At 45.0% G+C, this 20,598-nt stretch overlaps 1 protein-coding gene across 7 annotated transcripts in view; it reads left to right on the plus strand.

The window, feature by feature from the left end:
- Window positions 1-756: 756 nt before the first annotated feature.
- Window positions 757-20,598, plus strand: part of LOC147608103 (uncharacterized) — a 66,209-nt gene continuing 46,367 nt past the window's right edge. For 4 of the 7 annotated variants that reach the window (XM_086789809.1, XM_086789810.1, XM_086789812.1 and 1 more), the window contains exons 1-5: window positions 760-954; window positions 1,580-3,433; window positions 3,544-3,622; window positions 3,704-4,350; window positions 4,478-4,576. In XM_086789809.1, the coding sequence (XP_086645935.1) occupies window positions 1,607-3,433; window positions 3,544-3,622; window positions 3,704-4,350; window positions 4,478-4,576 (2,652 nt within the window). In that variant the 5' untranslated portion in view covers window positions 760-954; window positions 1,580-1,606. Of the gene's footprint in view, window positions 955-1,106; window positions 1,346-1,579; window positions 3,434-3,543; window positions 3,623-3,703; window positions 4,351-4,477; window positions 4,577-20,598 lie in introns of all 7 variants that reach the window. The other 3 variants (XM_086789806.1, XM_086789808.1, XM_086789805.1) reach the window with 3 other exon arrangements.

Genomic DNA, 20,598 nt, shown 5'->3' on the forward strand with positions numbered 1-20,598 from the left:
GGCTAACGATTTGTTTGTATGTATTGAATGGATGCAGGTAACAGGTTCCACCCTCTCAAAAGTCTCACAGTTTAAGCTCTAAGATACATGGTGTACTACTTGAGATACTATCTCTCAAAACTGATAACATGATTATTGTAGACAATGCTTTTGTTTTGTAATCATGTTAAACACTTCATATATCAAGACTGTTTGGGTTCTTGAAATTTTGGGTTTGGTTGTGGATATATTATTAGTTTTATTCAAACACACACACAAGGCAGTATGAATCAAATACAATAATAATAATATATATGAGAAAATTGCTAATACAAAAATGTATGACTATATTGACCTATTAATTAAGATACATAAACAATTGATATTATACTATACTATATTTTATTTAATAATTGAATCATGTATAACAACATAATTGAAAAGATATCAATATGATATTAATACAAGCATATTCATAGATCATAGCATAGTGAGCCTCTAGCAGTAGTGCTCCATCCATCACACCCTCCCACTAGCTCAGTACTTTCATAGTTTATTTCATGTTCATTTTGTCTTTTTTTTTTTTGGACATCCCAGAAGACATTGACAGTTGTACATTGATTTGTCTCGTAGGTCAAGTTCGGCCTCTAGTAGACGTTGATACAGAGCTCTCTCTCTCTCTCTCTCTCTCTATAGGGTGGAGGAGTGAGAAAGGTCCGGGGTCTGGGCGAGAACGTCTGAAGCCACCTTATAGAAGGCCGCCCAATAGACTTACATAATCGGCAAAATTTCTTGTTCCCGCCCAAGTCATGTTTCTCTTCTCTCGAACAGCGCCCAGAGCTCTTGTTCCCGCCCCCGTCATGTTTCTCTTCTCTCCCTCACCTCCCTTACATGCGAACGGCAGAGGGAGGGTGCCAAGAGCTCTTCAGGCCAGGATAAACGAAGCGTGGGGATTTCTGCAAACCTGCGTCTAAGGTTCAAATTTGATTTTCTTTGTGCTCTTCTGTGAACTATCAAGAGAGAGAGAGAGAGAGAGAGAGAGAGAGAGAGAGAGAGAGAGAGAGAGAGAGAGAGCGCATTCTTTCTGCTGTTTATGACCGTTTGCAACCACATTTCCTCTTCTGCAGCAGATAAGGGATAAGGTTCTCTCTTTCCATACAGCGGCTACACATCAAGCCTTGCCCCTCACGTTAAAGCTCATTGAAATGCCACACAGGCTGTTCATTGTGCTAGGAAATGACCATCTTCCCGTGTTCTGTGAACGAGAGTGACAGGGTTTTTATTTCTTTTGTTAGCTTCTATGGCCGCTTGCGATGAAATCTTGCCCATCTGAGCCCCTGTCCATGCGACGAGCGTGGATATATATGTAAGTGAACTATGCATCAGGTACTATGGCAGCACGCAGGAAAGATGGGTTTTCCTTTGGTTAATTCTAGGTGCACATGTGTGTCTGTGAAGGGCTGGTTACTGTCTCTGGCTGGTTGCTGCTTGGTAACCCCTTTTTCATCTGTAATTGATGTGATTCTATTTTAAGTAAGGAGCTTAACTGTATCAGATATTAGATGAAGGTATAACAGCATTGTGATGTTTATTTGTGCAGAAATTCTCTATCTAAAGCCCAAGCAAGATGGACACACAGACTCTCCTGTCGACTGACAAGGATACAGAAGATGTCAACAATCAGTCTAGGTACATGAATAAGCTTTCTGGGTTAGGGATGGTCAAGGCTCCAAAAGTAGTGCGCAAAAAAGCTGGCAAGCTAAGATCAATGGAGGATATTTTAGGGTGTTTTCCGGTAAAATCGAAGAAGCAAGAACAGACACAACCTGTCCAGGGGGTTGAAAACAGATCTCCGTTTTCTATTAACAAGGAGACCGAGCTACATTTGCATAATAATAGTTTGCACTCTTGCAATGCAGACAGAGGAGATGAGACCCAGCCTGGTCTTTCAAGGAAATCGCTGGTTCAAGCATTTGTGGATGAGAATGTGGAAATGGAGAAGATGACTCTTAAAGAGATGCAACAGTCTCTTAAGAAAGCCATTCAGAAGTCCCGAGATATGAAGAGTTGCATTGCCTCTGAAACACTCCCTTCAAGTGCATACTTACATTCCATCAGCTGCTTGCCTCAAACTGGCACCCCTTCAATTGTGCATACTGGATTACCCGTGGTTGGCTTGGAGTTACATTTGGAGGACTCTACCTCAAATAGTGCAGATTCTAGTGATAATGTCTCTCTCAGAGAAGATAATGTAGCCATTGCATCTTCATGTGATACATCAGGAGATCTACTGCGTGAAGTTAGTGTTCGGGTCTCAAAGACTAGTGCTGTTAGAGAATCAACATCCAGGAAACGGAAAGGTTTAACTGGCTCTGCTTCACCAGTGGTTCTAGCGAAAAGAGAGCTCAATGAGGATGATGAATGGACTCTGCAGATGTGGCAGCAGTCATACCACAACCAACATTGTTGTCATAAAAAATCCAAAAAGCACAGCAAATCGCAGCAGAAACTCTCAGAGAGAATTGAAAAGGTTGGCTTTGATCGGCCCTCTTTGGCATTTTCAGATACAAATGCAACTGGCTCTGTCAACTCAGTTCCAGAACTCGATAGATATGAGCCGGAATCTTCTCCAAGCATTTCTTTAGGCCATGCTTTACCAGAGTATACCGTAGTTGAAGACAGTTGTAAAACAGACGTTAGTGAGTTGAGCATTTGGGAGCCTGAAAAGGGCATTGGGTCTGACATAGATAAACTACCTGTTGCAAAAAGCCACGAGTACAAAGGCAGCTCTGCGGATTCAGTATTCCCCCTCATGCATTCAATGGTAAGGTTAGAATTAGAAGATGAGTCAGACATTGGCACTTTGGAAGCACCGTTGCCCGAAAGGTTGCAGATGGGGGAATCTGGTACTTCGGCCCTCAAACCTTGCAGAAACACCCCATCTGCCACTCAATCCAATGCAGCTCCATCACATATTAGGGTTGTTTACAAATCCAACCCACAAAAGACATTGAGGAAAGCCTGTGACTCATCTTATCTTCAACAAGGTCAAGTGAATGTTCCATTGATCGGCCAGGAAAATATACACAAAATGGCAGTGACCAGGGGTATCAAGATAAGCCTCTCTCCTGCCGCTGGTGCCGAGCATTCAGGGCCTGCAATGGAGTTGCATGACAGAATTGGAGTTTGCAAGCTTTCAAAGGTTGTAAGCGAAAATCTTATTCAGAGGGAGCGAAGATACAGGTCTTCTGAGGATTTTTCCGAGGACATCTCTCGTAGAACTAATTCTATACAAAATACCAGTCCTTTAGAGCAATCTAAAGGCAGTGTCAAAATTCTGAATAGCGAGGGATTATCTGAGCTTCCAGCTGGCTTGAATGTTATGGAAAACTTTGATCTTGGAGAGGACCAGAGGTGTCAGCAGAAACCAGCTCAGATTCCTTGTAAACGAAAAGTAAGTTGTTTTTGCTGGATTTTTGCACTATTCTGTTCTTTCAAATGTGTTCACTAACTTCATATTTTTGAAAGGACTTCTATTTGCTAAAGCTGTGAGGCCATCTGCAGGCCATATCCCCATTATCACGGGAGAAGCTTCTCCAGGCGTCCAAGCTTGATGAGTTTGGCTACAACCTGGAAAACAGAGGTATAGTTGGCTCGTAAAATATGTTTTTGCACTGGAAGAGAGCTCAGAGACTGTTCATGACAGATGGGTGCTTTTCTGCAGGTATGAAGAGGTTGCCTCATTCTTTCAAGGGCTTCCTTGGGCAGAATAGCTTCAATGAAAAATGGGTTGATATGTCCAGCCACAAAAAAGGGGAAATTAGCAGTGAACCTTCTGGTGCTAGTGAGAAGCCTGGCCAGAGAGAGGAAGCTGTATGTGGGTCTCCTTGCCACAATTGGCAGAAATCAGCTATTTTGGAGCCTCTTCAATCCAAGGCTTCATCACCAAGCCCTTCCCCTTCTGATAAGCATGTTGCAGGACCAAAAGCTATCGATTTTCAGCAAACACCTCCACATGCGCAGCTGCTCTCTCCTTTATTACACAGTTCGCCTTCTCCACCCCCCCAAAAGGCTGTCCAGGCTACAAATGGAACTTCACCTGTTGGATCATCACGTTTAATCCCAGCAAAAGGAATCCTGAGATCCACCTCCCAGGCTTGTCAGGGCCCATGTCATTGTGAGGGATGTGTTTTTGTGCGGTCCCGTGCTGAAAGAGCATCTGAATTTACTCAACGCCAAATGCAAGATATTGAAGGGCTTGCAGTGAAGCTCATGAAGGACTTGAGCATGTTACGTGGTATAGTGGAAGAGAGGCTTATTCAGAGTTCTGCTAAATATCAAAGCCCATGTTCTGCCTTGAGTTTAGACCAGGTAAAGGACATCACTGCAGGAGCTTATCCCATTACTTGTGAATGCAGTAGTGCAAGCATTTCTGGATATTAATTGGGCTTTTGTGGTAGTGCCATTGATCAACATCCTTTTTTTTTTCAACATGCAGTTGAAAATAGCTACAGGTAGTGCCCGAGAAACTGAGGGAACTGCTAAAACGTGGCTGGTTCGAATGGCACGCGATTGTAATCGGTATTGTAAGATCATGGTATGCATTATATTCCCCTCTTGGAGCTTGCATGCATGTTAGACTTTTTTCCTCTGCATTTTTCCTGAATTTTCTACTCTCCCTTCTCCCTCTCAGGACACACACATACACACAAACACAATGAAGAAGAAAGATTTATTTACGTCTACTGAAGACCCAAAGGGTCTATGAGAACAAAGGTAGTATATGTGATCCATAAGTAGACTGAATGTCAACGAAACATGAAAGAAAAAAAGCAAAGTTTCCCAAAAATAAGGCCCACATACTGGGTGAGCCTTGCATGTGCTTGCATGTACATTGAACAATGGTTGTTTTTCCCCCATTTTTTCCATATTCTTCCCCTATTTTATGGGCCTTTGGTGTGGGTTGCCCACTCTTTTTTATGAATATTTTACCTATTTTCAGGTCGTGTAGGAGCCTAGGGCCAGCTCATATAGGAGTGTATATATATGCTGTCCTCTTCCTCACTTTTCATCATTCCTTGATCATTCTTGGTCATTATTTCTTGATCACTTTGGTGAGCACCTTCAGCCCTCTGCCTACGGAGTCCACTCCTCGCCTACGGGCTGGTTCTTTCTTGAGAATTAGTGCATCAGTGTTTTGCTGTTTTCTCTCATCTCTCTCTTGGAGCTTCAGCATTTTTGTCATTTGTCTACATCTTTCCGCTGCTGCCCTTTGACATGGTATTAGAGCCCAGAGACGTCTAGACTTGGAATTGCTGATTGGAGGTTGATTGGTGTTGTTGTTGTTTTTTTTTTTTTTGGGGGGGTTTTGGGGGGGGCTTTTTTTGCTTGTGTTTTCATGCAAACTCAGTGACTGTTCGCAGTGGTTCAAACCTGCGTTTTCTTCTTTGGAGGGGAAGATATGCCCATCACCTCCGGAGAGTGATAGAAACTCAGTTTGCTGGTTTTATAAAGCATGTTCTTTTGGACTAACCTTATACAAACCTGCACCTACTCTTGGGCACTGATGACGTGAGTAGGGATGTCATAGCTTATTTTCCACGCTATGCATGATAGAGTTGATGAACTTCATGTTCGGACAGACATTGGAGTTAATGGTTGCACTTTTGAGTCGAAGTCTTTTTTAAAGTTTAGCTTAATGTTTGGTTCTGGCTCTTAGTGCTTTAGGTCTAGAGTTTACAGTTCTCTGTTTTGCTATTTTGTGTTGTTGTTTAGTATCTTAGCTCAAAAGGTTTAAGTTCTTATTAAGAAGAAGTGTGTGTATACTTTTGTGTGTTTTTTTTATTTTTTATTTTTGAAAGTTTCTTTCATTCATGTAATTGTTTTGTTTTGTTTTCTTGTTTTCTTGTTTCTTGTTTTTTGTTTTTGTTTTTGTTTTTGTTTTGTTTTTTGTTTGTTTGTTTGTTTGTTTGTTTGTTTGTTTGTTTGTTTGTTTTTTTTGTTTTGGTTAATGTCGTAATTAAAAGTCTTCGTTTGATATTATCTTTTGATTTCCTCTTCTTAGTAGCTAGGTTTGTTAGTTTATTTATTTTTGATCTTTCAAATGCTTTGTTTTTGTCTTTGTCCTTCTTCACTATTATTTTTTTCTCAAATCTCTCAATTCGTAAGTTCAGATTTTTCTGACCTTATGAAGGTATGTAGATATGCATTTTCTGCGTTTTTTTTCTCCTCTCTACTCTTTTTCTATCCTGCCCACCCTTCCTACAAGTGCAAAAAGCAGCTCTTGGGCTGTTTTGGTGGTTGCGTTTTTCAGAGGAGGTACATCATGGCACTCATCCAACCTTGGGCGGTTGAGATATACCCTCTTCTGATTTTTCCTTCAGATGCCAAGTTGGATGGCACAAACTACGACATCTGGAAAGTCATGGTGGAAGCAATCTTGGAGACTTATGATCTTTTGGAATTCATCACTCGATCGGTCCTCCGGCCCAACTCGGACACCGCAGAGGACGAGGATACGAGGGATGCCCTTTCGCATGAAGCTGCTCTATGGCATTGGCTTAATGCCCGTGCTTTGTCATTTATTCTTTTGAACTCGCAACCCTCAGTCATTGCTCACATCAAACGGAATACCCATGCACATGTTGCTTGTTGGAAGAGACTCTCCAACATCTACGACTAGAAGACACCCCTGAAGAGAGTTTCCTTAGAGCTTCAAATATTAAAGCTTTTACCCCTCTGGTTCTACTTCCATGCGGGATTACATCAACAAATTGGAGTCATTGTAATTATTTGAGATTTTTGGGTGCGGGAAGGAGATTTCCAATGAGGATATGGCCATCCAACTACTTGCTTAGTTGCCCCCGAAATATGAGAGCATCTATTCTTCACTTCTTACCTTAGGATGGACAGAAACCATTACCTTGGATGAGCTGGTGCCTATGGTCCTTGATCAAGAGAGCAGATTCAAGGATTCTTCTTCAAAGAAAGGTAACCAGGCTTTCATTGGATAGAGAGGGGGGCAACCTAACAAAGGCAAAGGTGCGGCACCTCCTTCTAAGGACTCCCAAGATGCAAAGCCGAAGGGGTCTTCAACTTCTAATTCTTATGGCAACCAGAAGGTTTGTGATTATTGCTCCAAACAAGAGCACTTATGGCGACGATGCTGGGGTCGCATGTGAGATTTGGAAGGAAAGTCGAAGGACAAAGGAGCAAGCTCATGCGCCAAAGTTGTAGAGGAGTCAACTTTTGTCACCTTGATTGATATCGAGTCTGAGACTCCCCCTCTTGTGGTTGAGTAGGATTTTCCTTCTTGTTCCCACTCTCCTTAGTGGATTTTGGACAACGATGCCACACAACACATGACTTATTGCAAGGATTGGCTTGATGAACTGCATCGCAACGGTGCGGTAGCGTTGCCATTGGAGATAACTCTACTGTTCCCATTCTTGGCGAAGGGACAATGTCACTCATCCCGGATGGCAATGGAGGGAAGTACACCTCAAGAGTGCTCTATGTGCCACATTTAGGATTTCATCTCCTTTTCGTACATGAGATTTCCAAATTGGGCACTAAGGTGGAATTTATGGAGGACTTTGTGATCATTTGGGACCCTCTCACTGACAGGATCCTATGGCAAGGCATCGAGGACCATGGCCTCTACAAACTTACGGCTCTTTATTCTCACATAGATACCTGCATAGACAATCTTTGGCATGCTAGATTTGGACATCTTCATTTGGAAGCCTTGCAGAAGGCTTTTCGGGAGTAGCTGGTGGATAGATTACCCAGAGGTTGGCACACGTGAGGGTCCTTGTCACTCGTCTCGAAGGGAAACATCGAGAGGCCTTTCCAAAGAAGGCTACATGCGAGCTACGACATCTTTGGAGTTGGTTCATGTGGATTTGTGCAGCGTGATGCACACTCTGTCTCTTGGTTTTGCTTGTTATGTTTTTCTTTTGGTTGATGATTTTAGTTGGTATACCTGGGCATATTTTCTCAAATCCAAAGATGAAACTTTTGACAGATTCTAGACATGGAGAACCTTGGTGGAGAAACAATCGGGATACTGTGTCTTGACATTACGAGCTGACAAAGGAGGGGAGTTTACTTCTCACCAGTTTAACGAGTATTGTGAGCTACATGGCATTCAATGGGAGTTTGCCAACAAAGTACTCCTTCAGAGAACGGTGTGGTGGAGTGGAAGAACCGAATGGTGATTGAGATGGCTCGGACAATGTTGGAACATCGGAGTCTTCTTCAAAAGCTTTGGACGGAGGCAGTTGCTACTGCTGTTTATTTTCTTAATCAGTCCCCTACTATTGTTGTTCCAAGGCAGACCCCCTTTTAGGCCTACTTGAGAAGAAAACCCACAGTTTCTCGCTTTCGGGTTTTTGGGTGAGATGGATTTGTTCATGTACTTGTTCTTGGATGATATTTTGATATATAGTCGTACTCTTGAGGATCACGTTAGACACCTCACGATTGTCTTAACTATTTTAAGACAAAATCGACTATATGCTAAAGTAAGTAAATGTAAGTTTTTCATGAGACAGACATCATTTACTTGGGACACATGATCACTAGAGATGGACTGAGCATTGACTATGACCGAGTTCAGAAGGTTTTGGCCTGGCCTATATCGCGAACAGTGAAACAACTTCGTTCTTTTCTCGGTTTTGTTTTTTTTCTTCGAAAATGTGTGCGGGAGTACTCTCAGCTCACACTACCGATGACCGACTTGTTGAAAGGTCGTGGACGTAAGTCAAATCAACCTATCACTTGGAATAACGATCTGGATATGGCTTTCAAACTTTTGAAAGATAAAGTCAAGGAAGCATCTATCTTAGCATTACCCGATCTTAGTTGGCCTTATATTCTTTCAGAATAACGATCTTTCAGACTTTTGAAAGATAAAGTCAAGGAAGCATCTATCTTAGCATTACCCGATCTTAGTTGGCCTTATATTCTTGAAACTGATGCCAGTGACTATGCCATCGAGGTTGCTCTATTTCAAGATGGTAGACTTGTTGCTTTTGAAAGTAAAAAGCTAGACGACACTCAATCTCATTGGCCAACACTTGAGAAGGAGCTTTATGCTGTGATTCATGCTCTCAAGGTTTGGAGACATTATCTATATGGCTCCAAGTTTGTGGTATTGACTGATCATTAGTCAATCAAGTATGTGTGTGATGCGGATGATTTGAGAGGAGAGAAAGCTCGATGGTTTGAATTAATGCAAGATTTTGATTTTGAGATTCGTTATAGAAAAGGGTCCATGAATAGTGTTGCAGATGCGCTTAGTCGAATTAGAGAGGTGAATACTTTGTCGTTCACCAAGATTTCTATTGACTTATTTCAGTCATTGAGAGGGCTTTGCAGGACTGATAGTTATTTTGGTCCATTTTGGCAGAAGATCCAAGACGGAAGCTCATTGATTGACCAAGACTCGATGACTGAGCAGCCTACCATTCAGGCTGCAGGAGGCCAGTGGATGATTCGGAATGGTTTACTATTGCATAATGACAAAATTTGTGTAGCACAGATCCTAGACATTAGGTCCAAGATTCTTAAGGAGTGTCACGACGCCCCTTCTGTTGGACACCCTGGGGTACACACAAGACATTATCGTTAGTGAAACACACTTTTTATTGGCCAAAGATGAAAGGATATGTAGAAGATTATGTTCTCAAGTGTCAAGTTTGTCAAGTAAATAAAGCTGAACGCTTTAGACAGGCTGGGTTGTTGCATCCTTTGCAAATCCCAGGTAATAAATGGGAAAGTATTTCCATGGATTTTATTACCGGATTGCTAAGAACACATCAAGGCCACGATTCTATTTAGGTTGTGGTAGATCGCTTGACAAAAATGGCTAGATTTTTACTAACCCGGAAGACCATTACAGCTATGCAATTAGCAAGGCAGTTTATCGAGCAATTGTTTAGACTGTACGGGTTACCGCAGGACATAGTCAGTGATAGGGACTCTAAGTTTACGAGTGATTTTTGGAAACTTGTTTTTGAGAAGTTGGAAACAACTTTGAATTTGAGTTCCTCATATCATTCTCAATCTGATGGCCAGACTGAAAGAGTGAATCAAATTTTGGAGAATATGCTTCGAGCATATGTATCCAAAAGGCAGAGTTCATGGGAGGATTATCTTCTTATGTTAGAATTTGCATATAACAGTACTAAGCATACGAGTACAAGTTTTAGTCCTTTCATGCTTATGTATGATTTTCAACCTAGATCACCTGTTACAATGGGATTCTCAGGACTTAAGCATGATGTAGCACGTAATTTTTTGCAAGATATGTAAGAAATGTTACAAGTTGCGAAGGAATCTATTAGAAGTGCTCAAGACCAAGACAGATTTTATTCTAATAGACATCATTCTCCCAGAGAGTTTTCTGAAGGAACGAAGGTGTATTTGCGAGTTCCGAAAGATTCCGAGACTTTACGGACGGGTCGATCTCCGAAATTATCCCCTAGATAGTGTGGACCATTTCGTATTACATGACGGATTGGTTCAGTTGCATATGAATTGGATTTGCCTTCTCATGTGAAAGTTCATCTTGTATTTCATGTTAGTAGACTTAAGGAAGTACTGGGTGGAACAGACCAGTTAGTTACTCTTCAAGAAATCATAGATGTCAAGGACATGACATTTGTTCCACACGAACTTGAAAAGATTCTTGGATTTCGTGAAAGTTGATTGCATAATACGCTTATCATGGAATACAAGATCAAGTGGAAGGATCGTGTTGAGGAGGACGCCACATGGGACACATTGACTACTCTTTAGAGAGATTACCCTGGCTTTTTAGTGAGCTCAGGAGTGAGCTCTTAGAGGAAGGGGAGTATGTCATGTGCACAGTGTGTATCTACCGTGTGCTACGCGCACACAAGACTAGCTTCGAGGTTTGGGGAAGCTTGGAGCTAGGCAAGCTGATTGATAAGCTGAGTTAGGGATAGACTAACGGGCGGGCACCCAAGTATGGATGGGCGGGCGTCCAAGTGTGGACGCCCGATGACCGGCCAAGAGCCTATAAAAGGGTGGCCAAGGTTAGTCATTAGTCATATAGAGTCTCGCGTGTCTTTGTGAGAGCTCTATGGTCAGGAGCTTGGATTTGGTACAGACGTGCACCTGCTTCATGCAGTCGAGGCCGGCAGCAGTCTCGAGACTCGCAAGGGTAGCTTCGTTGGCGGTATGGGACGTCACGAGATAGAAATTGGTCGGTATGTCCATCTAGTTAGCTCAGCTCGTGGCTCGGTGGGGACAGCCAAGACTTGTGGGCTTGCCCACGGCTGTCAAGGTTGGGAGGTGAGTCAGGCCTGCACCCCCATCATGTTTGTTTGGTTTGTTTGCAGGTTTCGAGTCTTGTACCAGGAGCGTTCTACGTGGAGATCCTATGGGGATTTTACACCTTAGCAGGGGGTTCTCGTTGATCGTAGTGGTTGCGTACCATGACTGTTACATGCGGAAGCTCTGAGAGTCTTCTTTTTCAGCCCTAAACACCATTTGGGAACATGCTGATGCAAAACACATGCACACAGAATTGAAATGATATATTAACGTCTCTAAGAGGCCATAGTGGCCTATGAGAGCAAAACTGAGAGTACATCTGAAGTTGGTGTCTCATCAAAGAGAACAACTAAATGAGACTAAAAAGTACAATAAACTGATTGTCCTACAGTTATAAGAACAGAACTGTAAGACTCCGAGATGATACTGAGTAGAAAATATTGGAAAATACTGAAAAATGTATATTAGGTAGATCCATGTATGTTGATCAGTTGAAGTGTTGCCCTCTCCTTAGATCAAGTATCTCCGCCATGGGGTTGTCTAGAATGGAGAGGTTGTAGAAGCGAGGTAGGCACCTTCGATGCCGAGCAATAATGGCTCTGATCTGGCGATGGTGACGATGCCGTGGTCGGGATCTTGGTGGGCGTGGCCGACGAGCACGACATAAGATAACTGCACTATCAGTGGTGACTCCCTAGGAGCGTGGTCGGTGCCCTGATGGCCCAATGGAGGAGGTATCACGAGGTGTGTGGGTTGGGTTGCTGGTGCTGGTGTCGAAGAAATCTGTCAGGGTCCTCTGTCTAGGTACATCATGGCTCGGCCTCCTGTGTGCCAAGAGGGTCTCTGTGTCTCCTAAGCTCAAGTAGAAACAATCCCAGGCATCTCTGATCCTCAAACTCCATGACCCTGCGTAACGGCCGAAAACCCTCTCGGAAGAGGCAGTGATATCTCCCTTGGATCTCATAATAGATTGTACATCGGCAAATGTAGTATTCCTCTGTCTCTACCTCCTGGTAGCATAGCTGACAAATGCGGTCATCCAAGATCTGATGCACATATCGCCCTGTCTCAATCCGCAGCTGGTGTGATGAGGTCCGGATCTGTCCAATGGCACAACGTATCCCATGGTAGTGCCTCTATCCGCAAACCATGTAGGTCAAACCATGATCTCATTTGAGCGTACCAACAATGAGTATCTCCATCCTTTGCCAACTGTATGGATGAGGTCAATGCCAATCGGGAGTACCTTTGCTAAGGAAGCTCCCATAGCTGTTGTAAAATGGTAACTGCCTGGAATAGGGCCTCGGTTACTATTGTCCAAGTCCACAGACTTGGCTGTCCCCACCGAGCCACGAGCTGAGCTAACTAGATGGACGTACCGACCAATCTCTATCTCGCGACGTCCCATACCGCCACGAAGCTACCCTCGCGGGCCTCGAGATTGCTGTCGGCCTCGGCTGCATGAAGCAGGTGCACGTCTGCACTAGATCCAGGCTCCAGACCATAGAGCTCTCACAAAACATGCGAGACTCTATATGACTAATGACTAACCTTGGCCACCCTTTTATAGGCTCTTTGTCACGACCCTGTGTTTTTCTCTGGACAGTATGCAGGTGTGCATGGGGACATGGTGGACAGTGTGAATAGCATCAGATTGGAGTCAAAAAAAAAAAACCCCATGTGTGGACAACCCCAAGTGTGAAGGGGGCCAAGTGATTAAAGTCTTCTCTCATAACCCATGGGGACAAAGGGTTTTGGAGGGGACAGGTTTAAAAGCCTTTAAAAATAAAAGAACCCTTTTTAGGGGATAATCGTGGCCTTTATGCTTATCTTAGAGGGAGTCGAGCTGCAGCATGGGTCGCATGTGCTTTTTGGGAGAAAACAGGGCTGGCGAGCTAAGCTTCAAGGTGTGCTTCAGGGCTGCGCTTCAGGCTGACTGTGGCTGCGTGCAAGCTGGCTGCATGGAGGAGAAGATATGGCAGGCTGGTTGATTGCGTGTATGGGTCTCTCCCTCTTCTTGGTGAAAAGCTGCGCAGGTCTGCAGGGAACAACCGGCAGGCTGGACTGCAGGTTGTGCAGGACGGAGAGCAGGTTTTCTCGTGCTTCTTTCTCTCTCTCATGGAAGCAAGCGATATACTGCAGGCAGCTCAAGGAAGCGCACAACTGCAGAGGTGCTGGACTGAACAGGGCATGAGAGGCTCTCTTGGAAAGAGGGGACTGCAGGAGAAACAGGGGCGTACACGTGGGGACAGCCAGTACTGCTTTCTCTCTCTCTCTCTCTCTCTCTCTCCCTCTGCTGAAAAGTGGATAGGCCTGCAGGAAGGTCTGGGCGGGCAGATGCAGCACAGACACGTGCTTTACTGGCTTGGAAGAGAGGCTGGTGGGCTGGCTGCAAGAAGCGCCCAGCCAACAGATTCTCATGCTCTTTCTCTCTTGAAAGGAGGCCGGCTCTAGGAAGTATACAAGACATGTTTTTCTCTCTCTCTCTCTCTCTCTTTCTTTTGGAAGGAGGCGGGCAGAAGGAGGCGCATAGCCGGGACTGTTTTGGAAAAGTTTATGGGCTGGTTGGCTGCAAATTCAGCTATGTACTTGGGTTTCCGGCTACAAGTACAGGTCACTTGAAAGTATTTCTTGGCATGGGAGTGATGCAAGCTCGCATGGCTGCGTGCTCATGGAGCAGATTGTTTTCTTCCTGCTAGAAAGGAACAGAGGGACCTACAGTTACGGGCATCTCTATGTTTCGAGATGTTTCATGAGGGAACAGGTAACTAGATGTATGCCGTTGTTGGCACTGTTGTTGAATGGTGCCATGAATGGTTCTGTATGGAAACAGGACAGAAGTTTCAAAGGAAAACAGGCCTAAGGGTTTCATGTGGAAACAGGTCGTAGGTTTCTCAAGGAAACATGTTTTTGGGTTTCTCCAGGAGACAGGTCACATGCAGGCAGAAGGTACAAGAATGGACACATGTTTGGTACAACCTTGCTACTGATTGGGCAAGGGACAGGGAATCCATGACAGAGATGGATAGTACCCTCGGAAGGTAGAGAGGGTTGGTACAGGTGTGTCGACTGTATGGTATGCTGTGCTGTGATACGAGTTCTCTTTTGAGAGACAGTTTGGGAGTCTGTGTTGTGATGCAGAAGCACTGGATGTGTCAGGGTGTGATGCTGTTCATAGTTTGAGAGGCTATGGATGGTTGTGGCAGCCTTGATCATGGGAGAAAGCTTCTGTATGCAGACTCAATGTGAGAGAGTGTTTCGATGTGAACAATGGCTGGAGTTGTTTGTGGATGCCGAGTGGACAAGAAGCCATGATGCAGGTTCTTTGCAGGCTTCAGGGGTTCTACTGTGACGACTGAGTTCCTAGCCTTATTGTAATCAAAGCTCTTATAATCAATTAAAGAAATACCGCAAAAGGGGCGCCACTGCGTTTTGGGGCCAATCGGTGTTCGTGTACTGTTTGCAAGAGCACTCTAGCTCCCCTTGTTTGTTTTCCTTTTCTAGGTCCTCAATGGCGTTGAAGTGTTTTTATGTGCGAGGGTTTGTTTCCCCACCCGTCAGGCCGGTTTCAAGGTTCCGTTGCCGGGACCTTGTCGACTTTCTCAAGGAGGCGAGCCCGTGGTTGTCACATTAAAAGCTTCAACATGAGGAAAGTGAAAAGGAAGTGCAGGACACAGTGCAGGATTGTGTGTCTTTGCCTATATGAGGTGAAGAGCAAGAGCTGAAGATGAAGCTCAGGAGAAAAGACACCAAGGACAAGAAGTAGTCGGGGAGGAACAAGAAGCAGTTGAAGTGTTATGGTGCTGGAGATGCGTTGAAGGCTATGGCTTTCGACAGTTTGTCACCTGTGGAATCTTCATAGAGGCTTCATGGGTTCGGAAGACAGTTTCTTTCTATGTTTAGCAGTGGTGATCTACTATGCTTCATCGAGGACTTGTGGTTACCACTTGGGTGGAGTGCAAGCAGGTTTTGGGTGCTTGAGGATGTATCAGATGAGGCTCAGACGGAAGCGGAGGAACTTGACGAGGTTCTTATTCCCGAGCAGATACTGGTACATAAGGAAAGAAAGGTACAGGGTAAAGTTTCCCGTTGCTATCCTATGAAGTTCAAGAGCTGTTCACTGATGGATGCGAAGTGGATGGAGGATGTTCACTGATGGATGCGAAGTGGATGGAGGAGGGTGACTTAGTAGATTCACCTCAAGATTTGCAGCTTTATCTTGATGCCTTTGAGTTGGAGTCGACTCTTGTTACAGCTCATTGAGGTTCAGCAGAGCATAGGTCTGGAGCATTGCAAGATGCTCAAGATTTGTATTCACCCGAAGGTACTGGAGGCTGACAGTACATCTGCTTATGGGACTTCTATGATATTGTGGTCTAGACACATGAGATGATGGTTGGGTATGGTTCATAGTCGGCCGCACCTTGAACTCTAACTGCAATTATGGATAACTCTATGGAGGGCATAAGTCTTGCGAGCAGTCCTAGAGTTGGTTTGGTTCATGGAAATATGGATCGAACTCTATTTGTGCATGTATGCATACACTTTTTGAGGTAGAGGTATTTTTGTATTCTGGTGCCATTGGATCCTGGTACCATTGAGAATACATTGGGAAATACTCTGCATTGTGTTGAGTGCTGCATGTATATTGGTATGATACATCAAGTGCTTTATTATGTTCATGGATGCACCACTGGGTGTGACTCCTGCGGGATGGCCATGAAACATATGTGGGAAAGTACTTAGTGGATGTAGTGTTTGGATGCATTGAGTGCTTGCATATGCTCATGTTGTACCATCAGTCGTGGGTCCTGCGGGATGCCCATGGGCGTAAGGCTTGCGAGCAGCCCTTAGACTGTTACTTTGGAGTAGGTAGAGCATTTTGAGGAGCATATTGTTTGCGAATGCATATATGTGTCATTGCATATGTTTGTCATATGTAGAATGTTGCATGGTTTTGTTTTTGGCTAACACCGTTAACGTGTTTCCATTTGGTTTTAGACTTTTGCTGTAGGTTCTGAAGGAACAAGCAAGAGGTGTTTGTCACTTTGGTGTGACAGTATGGCCTATTGTGCAGGATGATTGTTTTATCACCCAGATGCATTGGAGGGCCATTGTTTTTGCCATATGGGGTGTCTTTGCTCATAAGATGCCTTACTGTGCCATTGAGTGCAATCGAGGACGCTTGCCATTTTTCAAGAGGGGGGTATGTCACGACCCTGTGTTTTTCTCTGGACAGTATGCAAGTGTGCATGGGGACATGGTGGACAATGTGAATGGCATCAGATTGGAGTAAAAAAAAAAAAACCCATGTGTGGACAACCCCAAGTGTGAAGGGGGCCAAGTGATTAAAGTCTTCTCTTATAACCCATGGGGACAAAGGGTTTTGGAGGGGACAAAGGTTTAAAAGCCTTTAAAAATAAAAGAACCCTTTTTAGGGGATAATCGTGGCCTTTATGCTTATCTTAGAGGGAGTTGAGCTGCAGCATGGGCCGCATGTGCTTTTTGGGAGAAAACAGGGCTGGCGAGCTAAGCTTCAAGGTGTGCTTCAGGGCTGCGCTTTAGGCTGACTGTGGCTGCGTGCAAGCTGGCTGCATGGAGGAGAAGATATGGCAGGCCGGTTGATTGCGTGTATGGGTCTCTCCCTCTTCCTGGTGAAAAGCTGCGCAGGTCTGCAGGGAACAACCGGCGGGCTGGACTGCAGGTTGTGCAGGACGGAGAGCAGGTTTTCTCGTGCTTCTTTCTCTCTCTCATGGAAGCAAGCGATGGACTGCAGGCAGCTGTAGGAAGCGCACAACTGCAGAGGTGCTGGACGGAACAGGGCATGAGAGGGGACTGCAGGAGAAACAGGGGCGTATACGTGGGGACAGCCAGTACTGCTTTCTCTCTCTCTCTCTCTCTCTCTCTCTCTCCCTCTGCTGAAAAGTGGATAGGCCTGCAGGAAGGTCTGGGTGGGCAGATGCAGCACAGACACGTGCTTTACTGGCTTGGAAGAGAGGCTGGTGGGCTGGCTGCAAGAAGCGCCCAGCCAACAGATTCTCACGCTCTTTCTCTCTTGAAAGGAGGCCGGCTCTAGGAAGTACAAGACATGTTTTTCTCTCTCTCTCTCTCTTTCTTTTGGAAGGAGGCGGGCAGAAGGAGGCGCATAGCTGGGACTGTTTTGGAAAAGTTTATGGGCTGTTTTTGATTGGCTGCAAATTCAGCTATGTACTTGGGTTTCCGGCTACAAGTACAAGTCACTTGAAAGTGTTTCTTGGCATGGGAGTGATGCAAGCTCGCATGGCTGCGTGCTCATGGAGCAGATTGTTTTCTTCCTCCTAGAAAGGAACAGAGGGACCTACAGTTACGGGCATCTCTATGTTTCGAGATGTTTCATGAGGGAACAGGTAACTAGATGTATGCCGTTGTTGGCGCTGTTGTTGAATGGCGCCATGAATGGTTCTGTATGGAAACATGACAGAAGTTTCAAAGGGAAACAGGCCTAAGGGTTTCATGTGGAAACAGGTCGTAGGTTTCTCAAGGAAACATGTTTTTGGGTTTCTCCAGGAGACAGGTCACATGCAGGCAGAAGGTACAGGAATGGACACATGTTTGGTACAGCCTTGCTACTGATTGGGCAGGGGACAGGGAATCCATGACAGAGATGGATAGTACCCTCGGAAGGTAGAGAGGGTTGGTACAGGTGTGTCGACTGTATGGTATGCTGTGCTGTGATACGAGTTCTCTTTTGAGAGACAGTTTGGGAGTCTGTGTTGTGATGCAAAAGCACTGGATGTGTCAGGGTGTGATGCTGTTCATAGTGTGAGAGGCTATGGATGGTTGTGGCAGCCTTGATCATGGGAGAAAGCTTCTGTATGCAGACTCAATGTGAGAGAGTCTTTCGATGTGAACAATGGCTGGAGTTGTTTGTGGATGCCGAGTGGACATGTCATGTGCATCACAGATGCCATCTACATTCTCAGGGCTAGATCCAGAAGAGGCAAACAGATAAAGACCATGAACCAGTAGAAGATAGGTATAACCAGAATGATAGAGCACAAAGCACATCGGGCAGTGTAGACTGGAGACAGGCGTGGAGAGCAAACTGAAGACCAGAAGGCTGTCGGTTGCAAGATAAGGGGACTGTCGGCTGAACAAATGGAGTCGGTTGTACCTGGAAAAGGCGGCTGCAAGCATCCAATAATTTAATGAAGATTTAATGCCAGTCGGCTGGTCCGACAGCAGTCGGCCAGCTCCTCCAGCCATACAAGTGACTATAAATAGCAATGATGCTCATCATAGAATTCATTCAAACCCACTAGGGGTTGGGATCACTAGAGGTCCCATAGGGGACAGGTTTTGGTGTTTTACCACCTTTTCAAGGAGTCAGCCAAGGGCTGCAAGATATGTACCTTTTTGTACCATAGTATATACTGAAATTCCAGCACTTCTCACTCTCTCTCTCTACACTCTCTCTACCTGCGTTTTTGCATCAGATGGTGCGTTTTGCATCAGAAGGTTTCCAAGAGTGTTTAGGGCTGAAAGAAGACTACCCAGAGCTTTCGCGTGTTACATTGGTATCAGAGCATCAGGCTCAGCCAAGCTCAACACTGATTGAGTCCCATATGATGGTGTACAGGTCCAAGGTACAGGAAAGTACACGGATTCAAAGCCCAAGGCAAGAGCACAGAAGCGGGAAGAACTCCCAGGAGGTTTGTTGGTGGTGTTCCACAGTGCCAGATGGGGATGGCAGTTCCGTGAGCCAGATAGGTTCTCAGGTAACGGTCCCAAGGGAGGTTGATCCTCCAAGGGTGATGTGAGAGTGCCAGACTCAGTTCCAGGAATGAAGACCAAGACCGTGTTCAGAGTCAGGGCAGGAATGGATTGTGGACTAGAGGAAGACCATATGCATCAGAGACAGAGTGGTTTGGAGAATAGACCGGATTTTCAGAGAAAAAGGTTTGCCAGGGATGGATGATGACAGAGGGACTTCGGGATAGGATTGGGATGATGACAGTCATCCAAGAACAGGTTGGATTCCCGTCATCAAGTTTAGCAGAGGGGGATGTCATGTGCATCACAGATGCCATAGACATTCTCAAGGCTAGATCCAGAAGAGGCAAACAAATAAAGACCATGAACCAGTAGAAGATAGGTAGAACCAGAATGATAGAGCACAAAGCACATCGGGCAGTGTAGACTAGAGCAAACTGAAGACCAGAAGGCTGTCGGCTGCAAGATAAGGGGACTGTCGGCTGAAGAAATGGAGTCGGCTGTACCTGGAAAAGGCGGCTGCCATCCAATAATTTAATGAAGATTTAATGCGAGTCGGCTGGTCCGACAGCAGTCGGCCAGCTCCTCCAGCCATACAAGTGACTATAAATAGCAATGATGCTCATCATAGAATTCATTCAAACCCACTAGGGGTTGGGATCACTAGAGGTCCCATAGGGGACAGGTTTTGGTGTTTTACCACCTTTTCAAGGAGGCAGCCAAGGGCTGCAAGATATGTACCTTTTTGTACCATAGTATATACTGAAATTCCAGCACTTCTCACTCTCTCTCTCTACTCTCTCTCTACCTGCGTTTTTGCATCAGATGGTGCGTTTTGCATCAGAAGGTTTCCAAGAGTGTTTAGGGCTGAAAGAAGACTACCCAGAGCTTCCGCGTGTTACAGGACAAGAAGCCATGATGTAGGTTCTTTGCAGGCTTCAGGGGTTCTACTGTGACGGCTGAGTTCCCAGCCTTATTGTAATCAAAACTCTTATAATCAATTAAAGAAATACCGCAAGGGGCGCCACTGCGTTTTGGGGCCAATCGGTGTCCGTGTACTGTTTGCAGGAGCACTCTAGCTCCCCCTGTTTGTTTTCCTTTTCTAGGTCCTCAATGGCGTTGAAGTGTTTTTATGTGCGAGTGTTTGTTTCACCGCCCGTCAGGCCGGTTTCACTCTTGGCCGGTCATCGAGCGTCCACACTTGGGCGTCCGCTCGTCCATACTTGGGTGCCCGTCCGTTAGTCTATCCTTGACTCAGCTCGCCAATCAGCCTGCCTAGCACCAAACTTCCCCAAACCTCGAAGCTAGTCTTGTGTGCGTGTAGCACACGGTAGATACACACTGTGCACATGATAGCGGACATGCCTCATCTTCTCCTCCTCAATGGTGGTGTGAATGATTTGGTGTTCTTCCCTTTGAGTCTCCTTTGAGAGAGAGAGAGAGGGAAAGAAAGAAAGAAAGAAAGATATATTAACGTCTACGAGAGGCCAAAGTCGGCCTATGAGACAAAAAATAATACAACTGTGTTCTTTCGGTCATCGGAAGAAAAGAAAGAAAAGAAAA

Source organism: Cibotium barometz, chromosome 54, assembly GCF_041138505.1.
Source record: "Cibotium barometz isolate CiBa-2024 chromosome 54, ASM4113850v1, whole genome shotgun sequence".
NCBI lineage: Eukaryota > Viridiplantae > Streptophyta > Polypodiopsida > Cyatheales > Cibotiaceae > Cibotium > Cibotium barometz.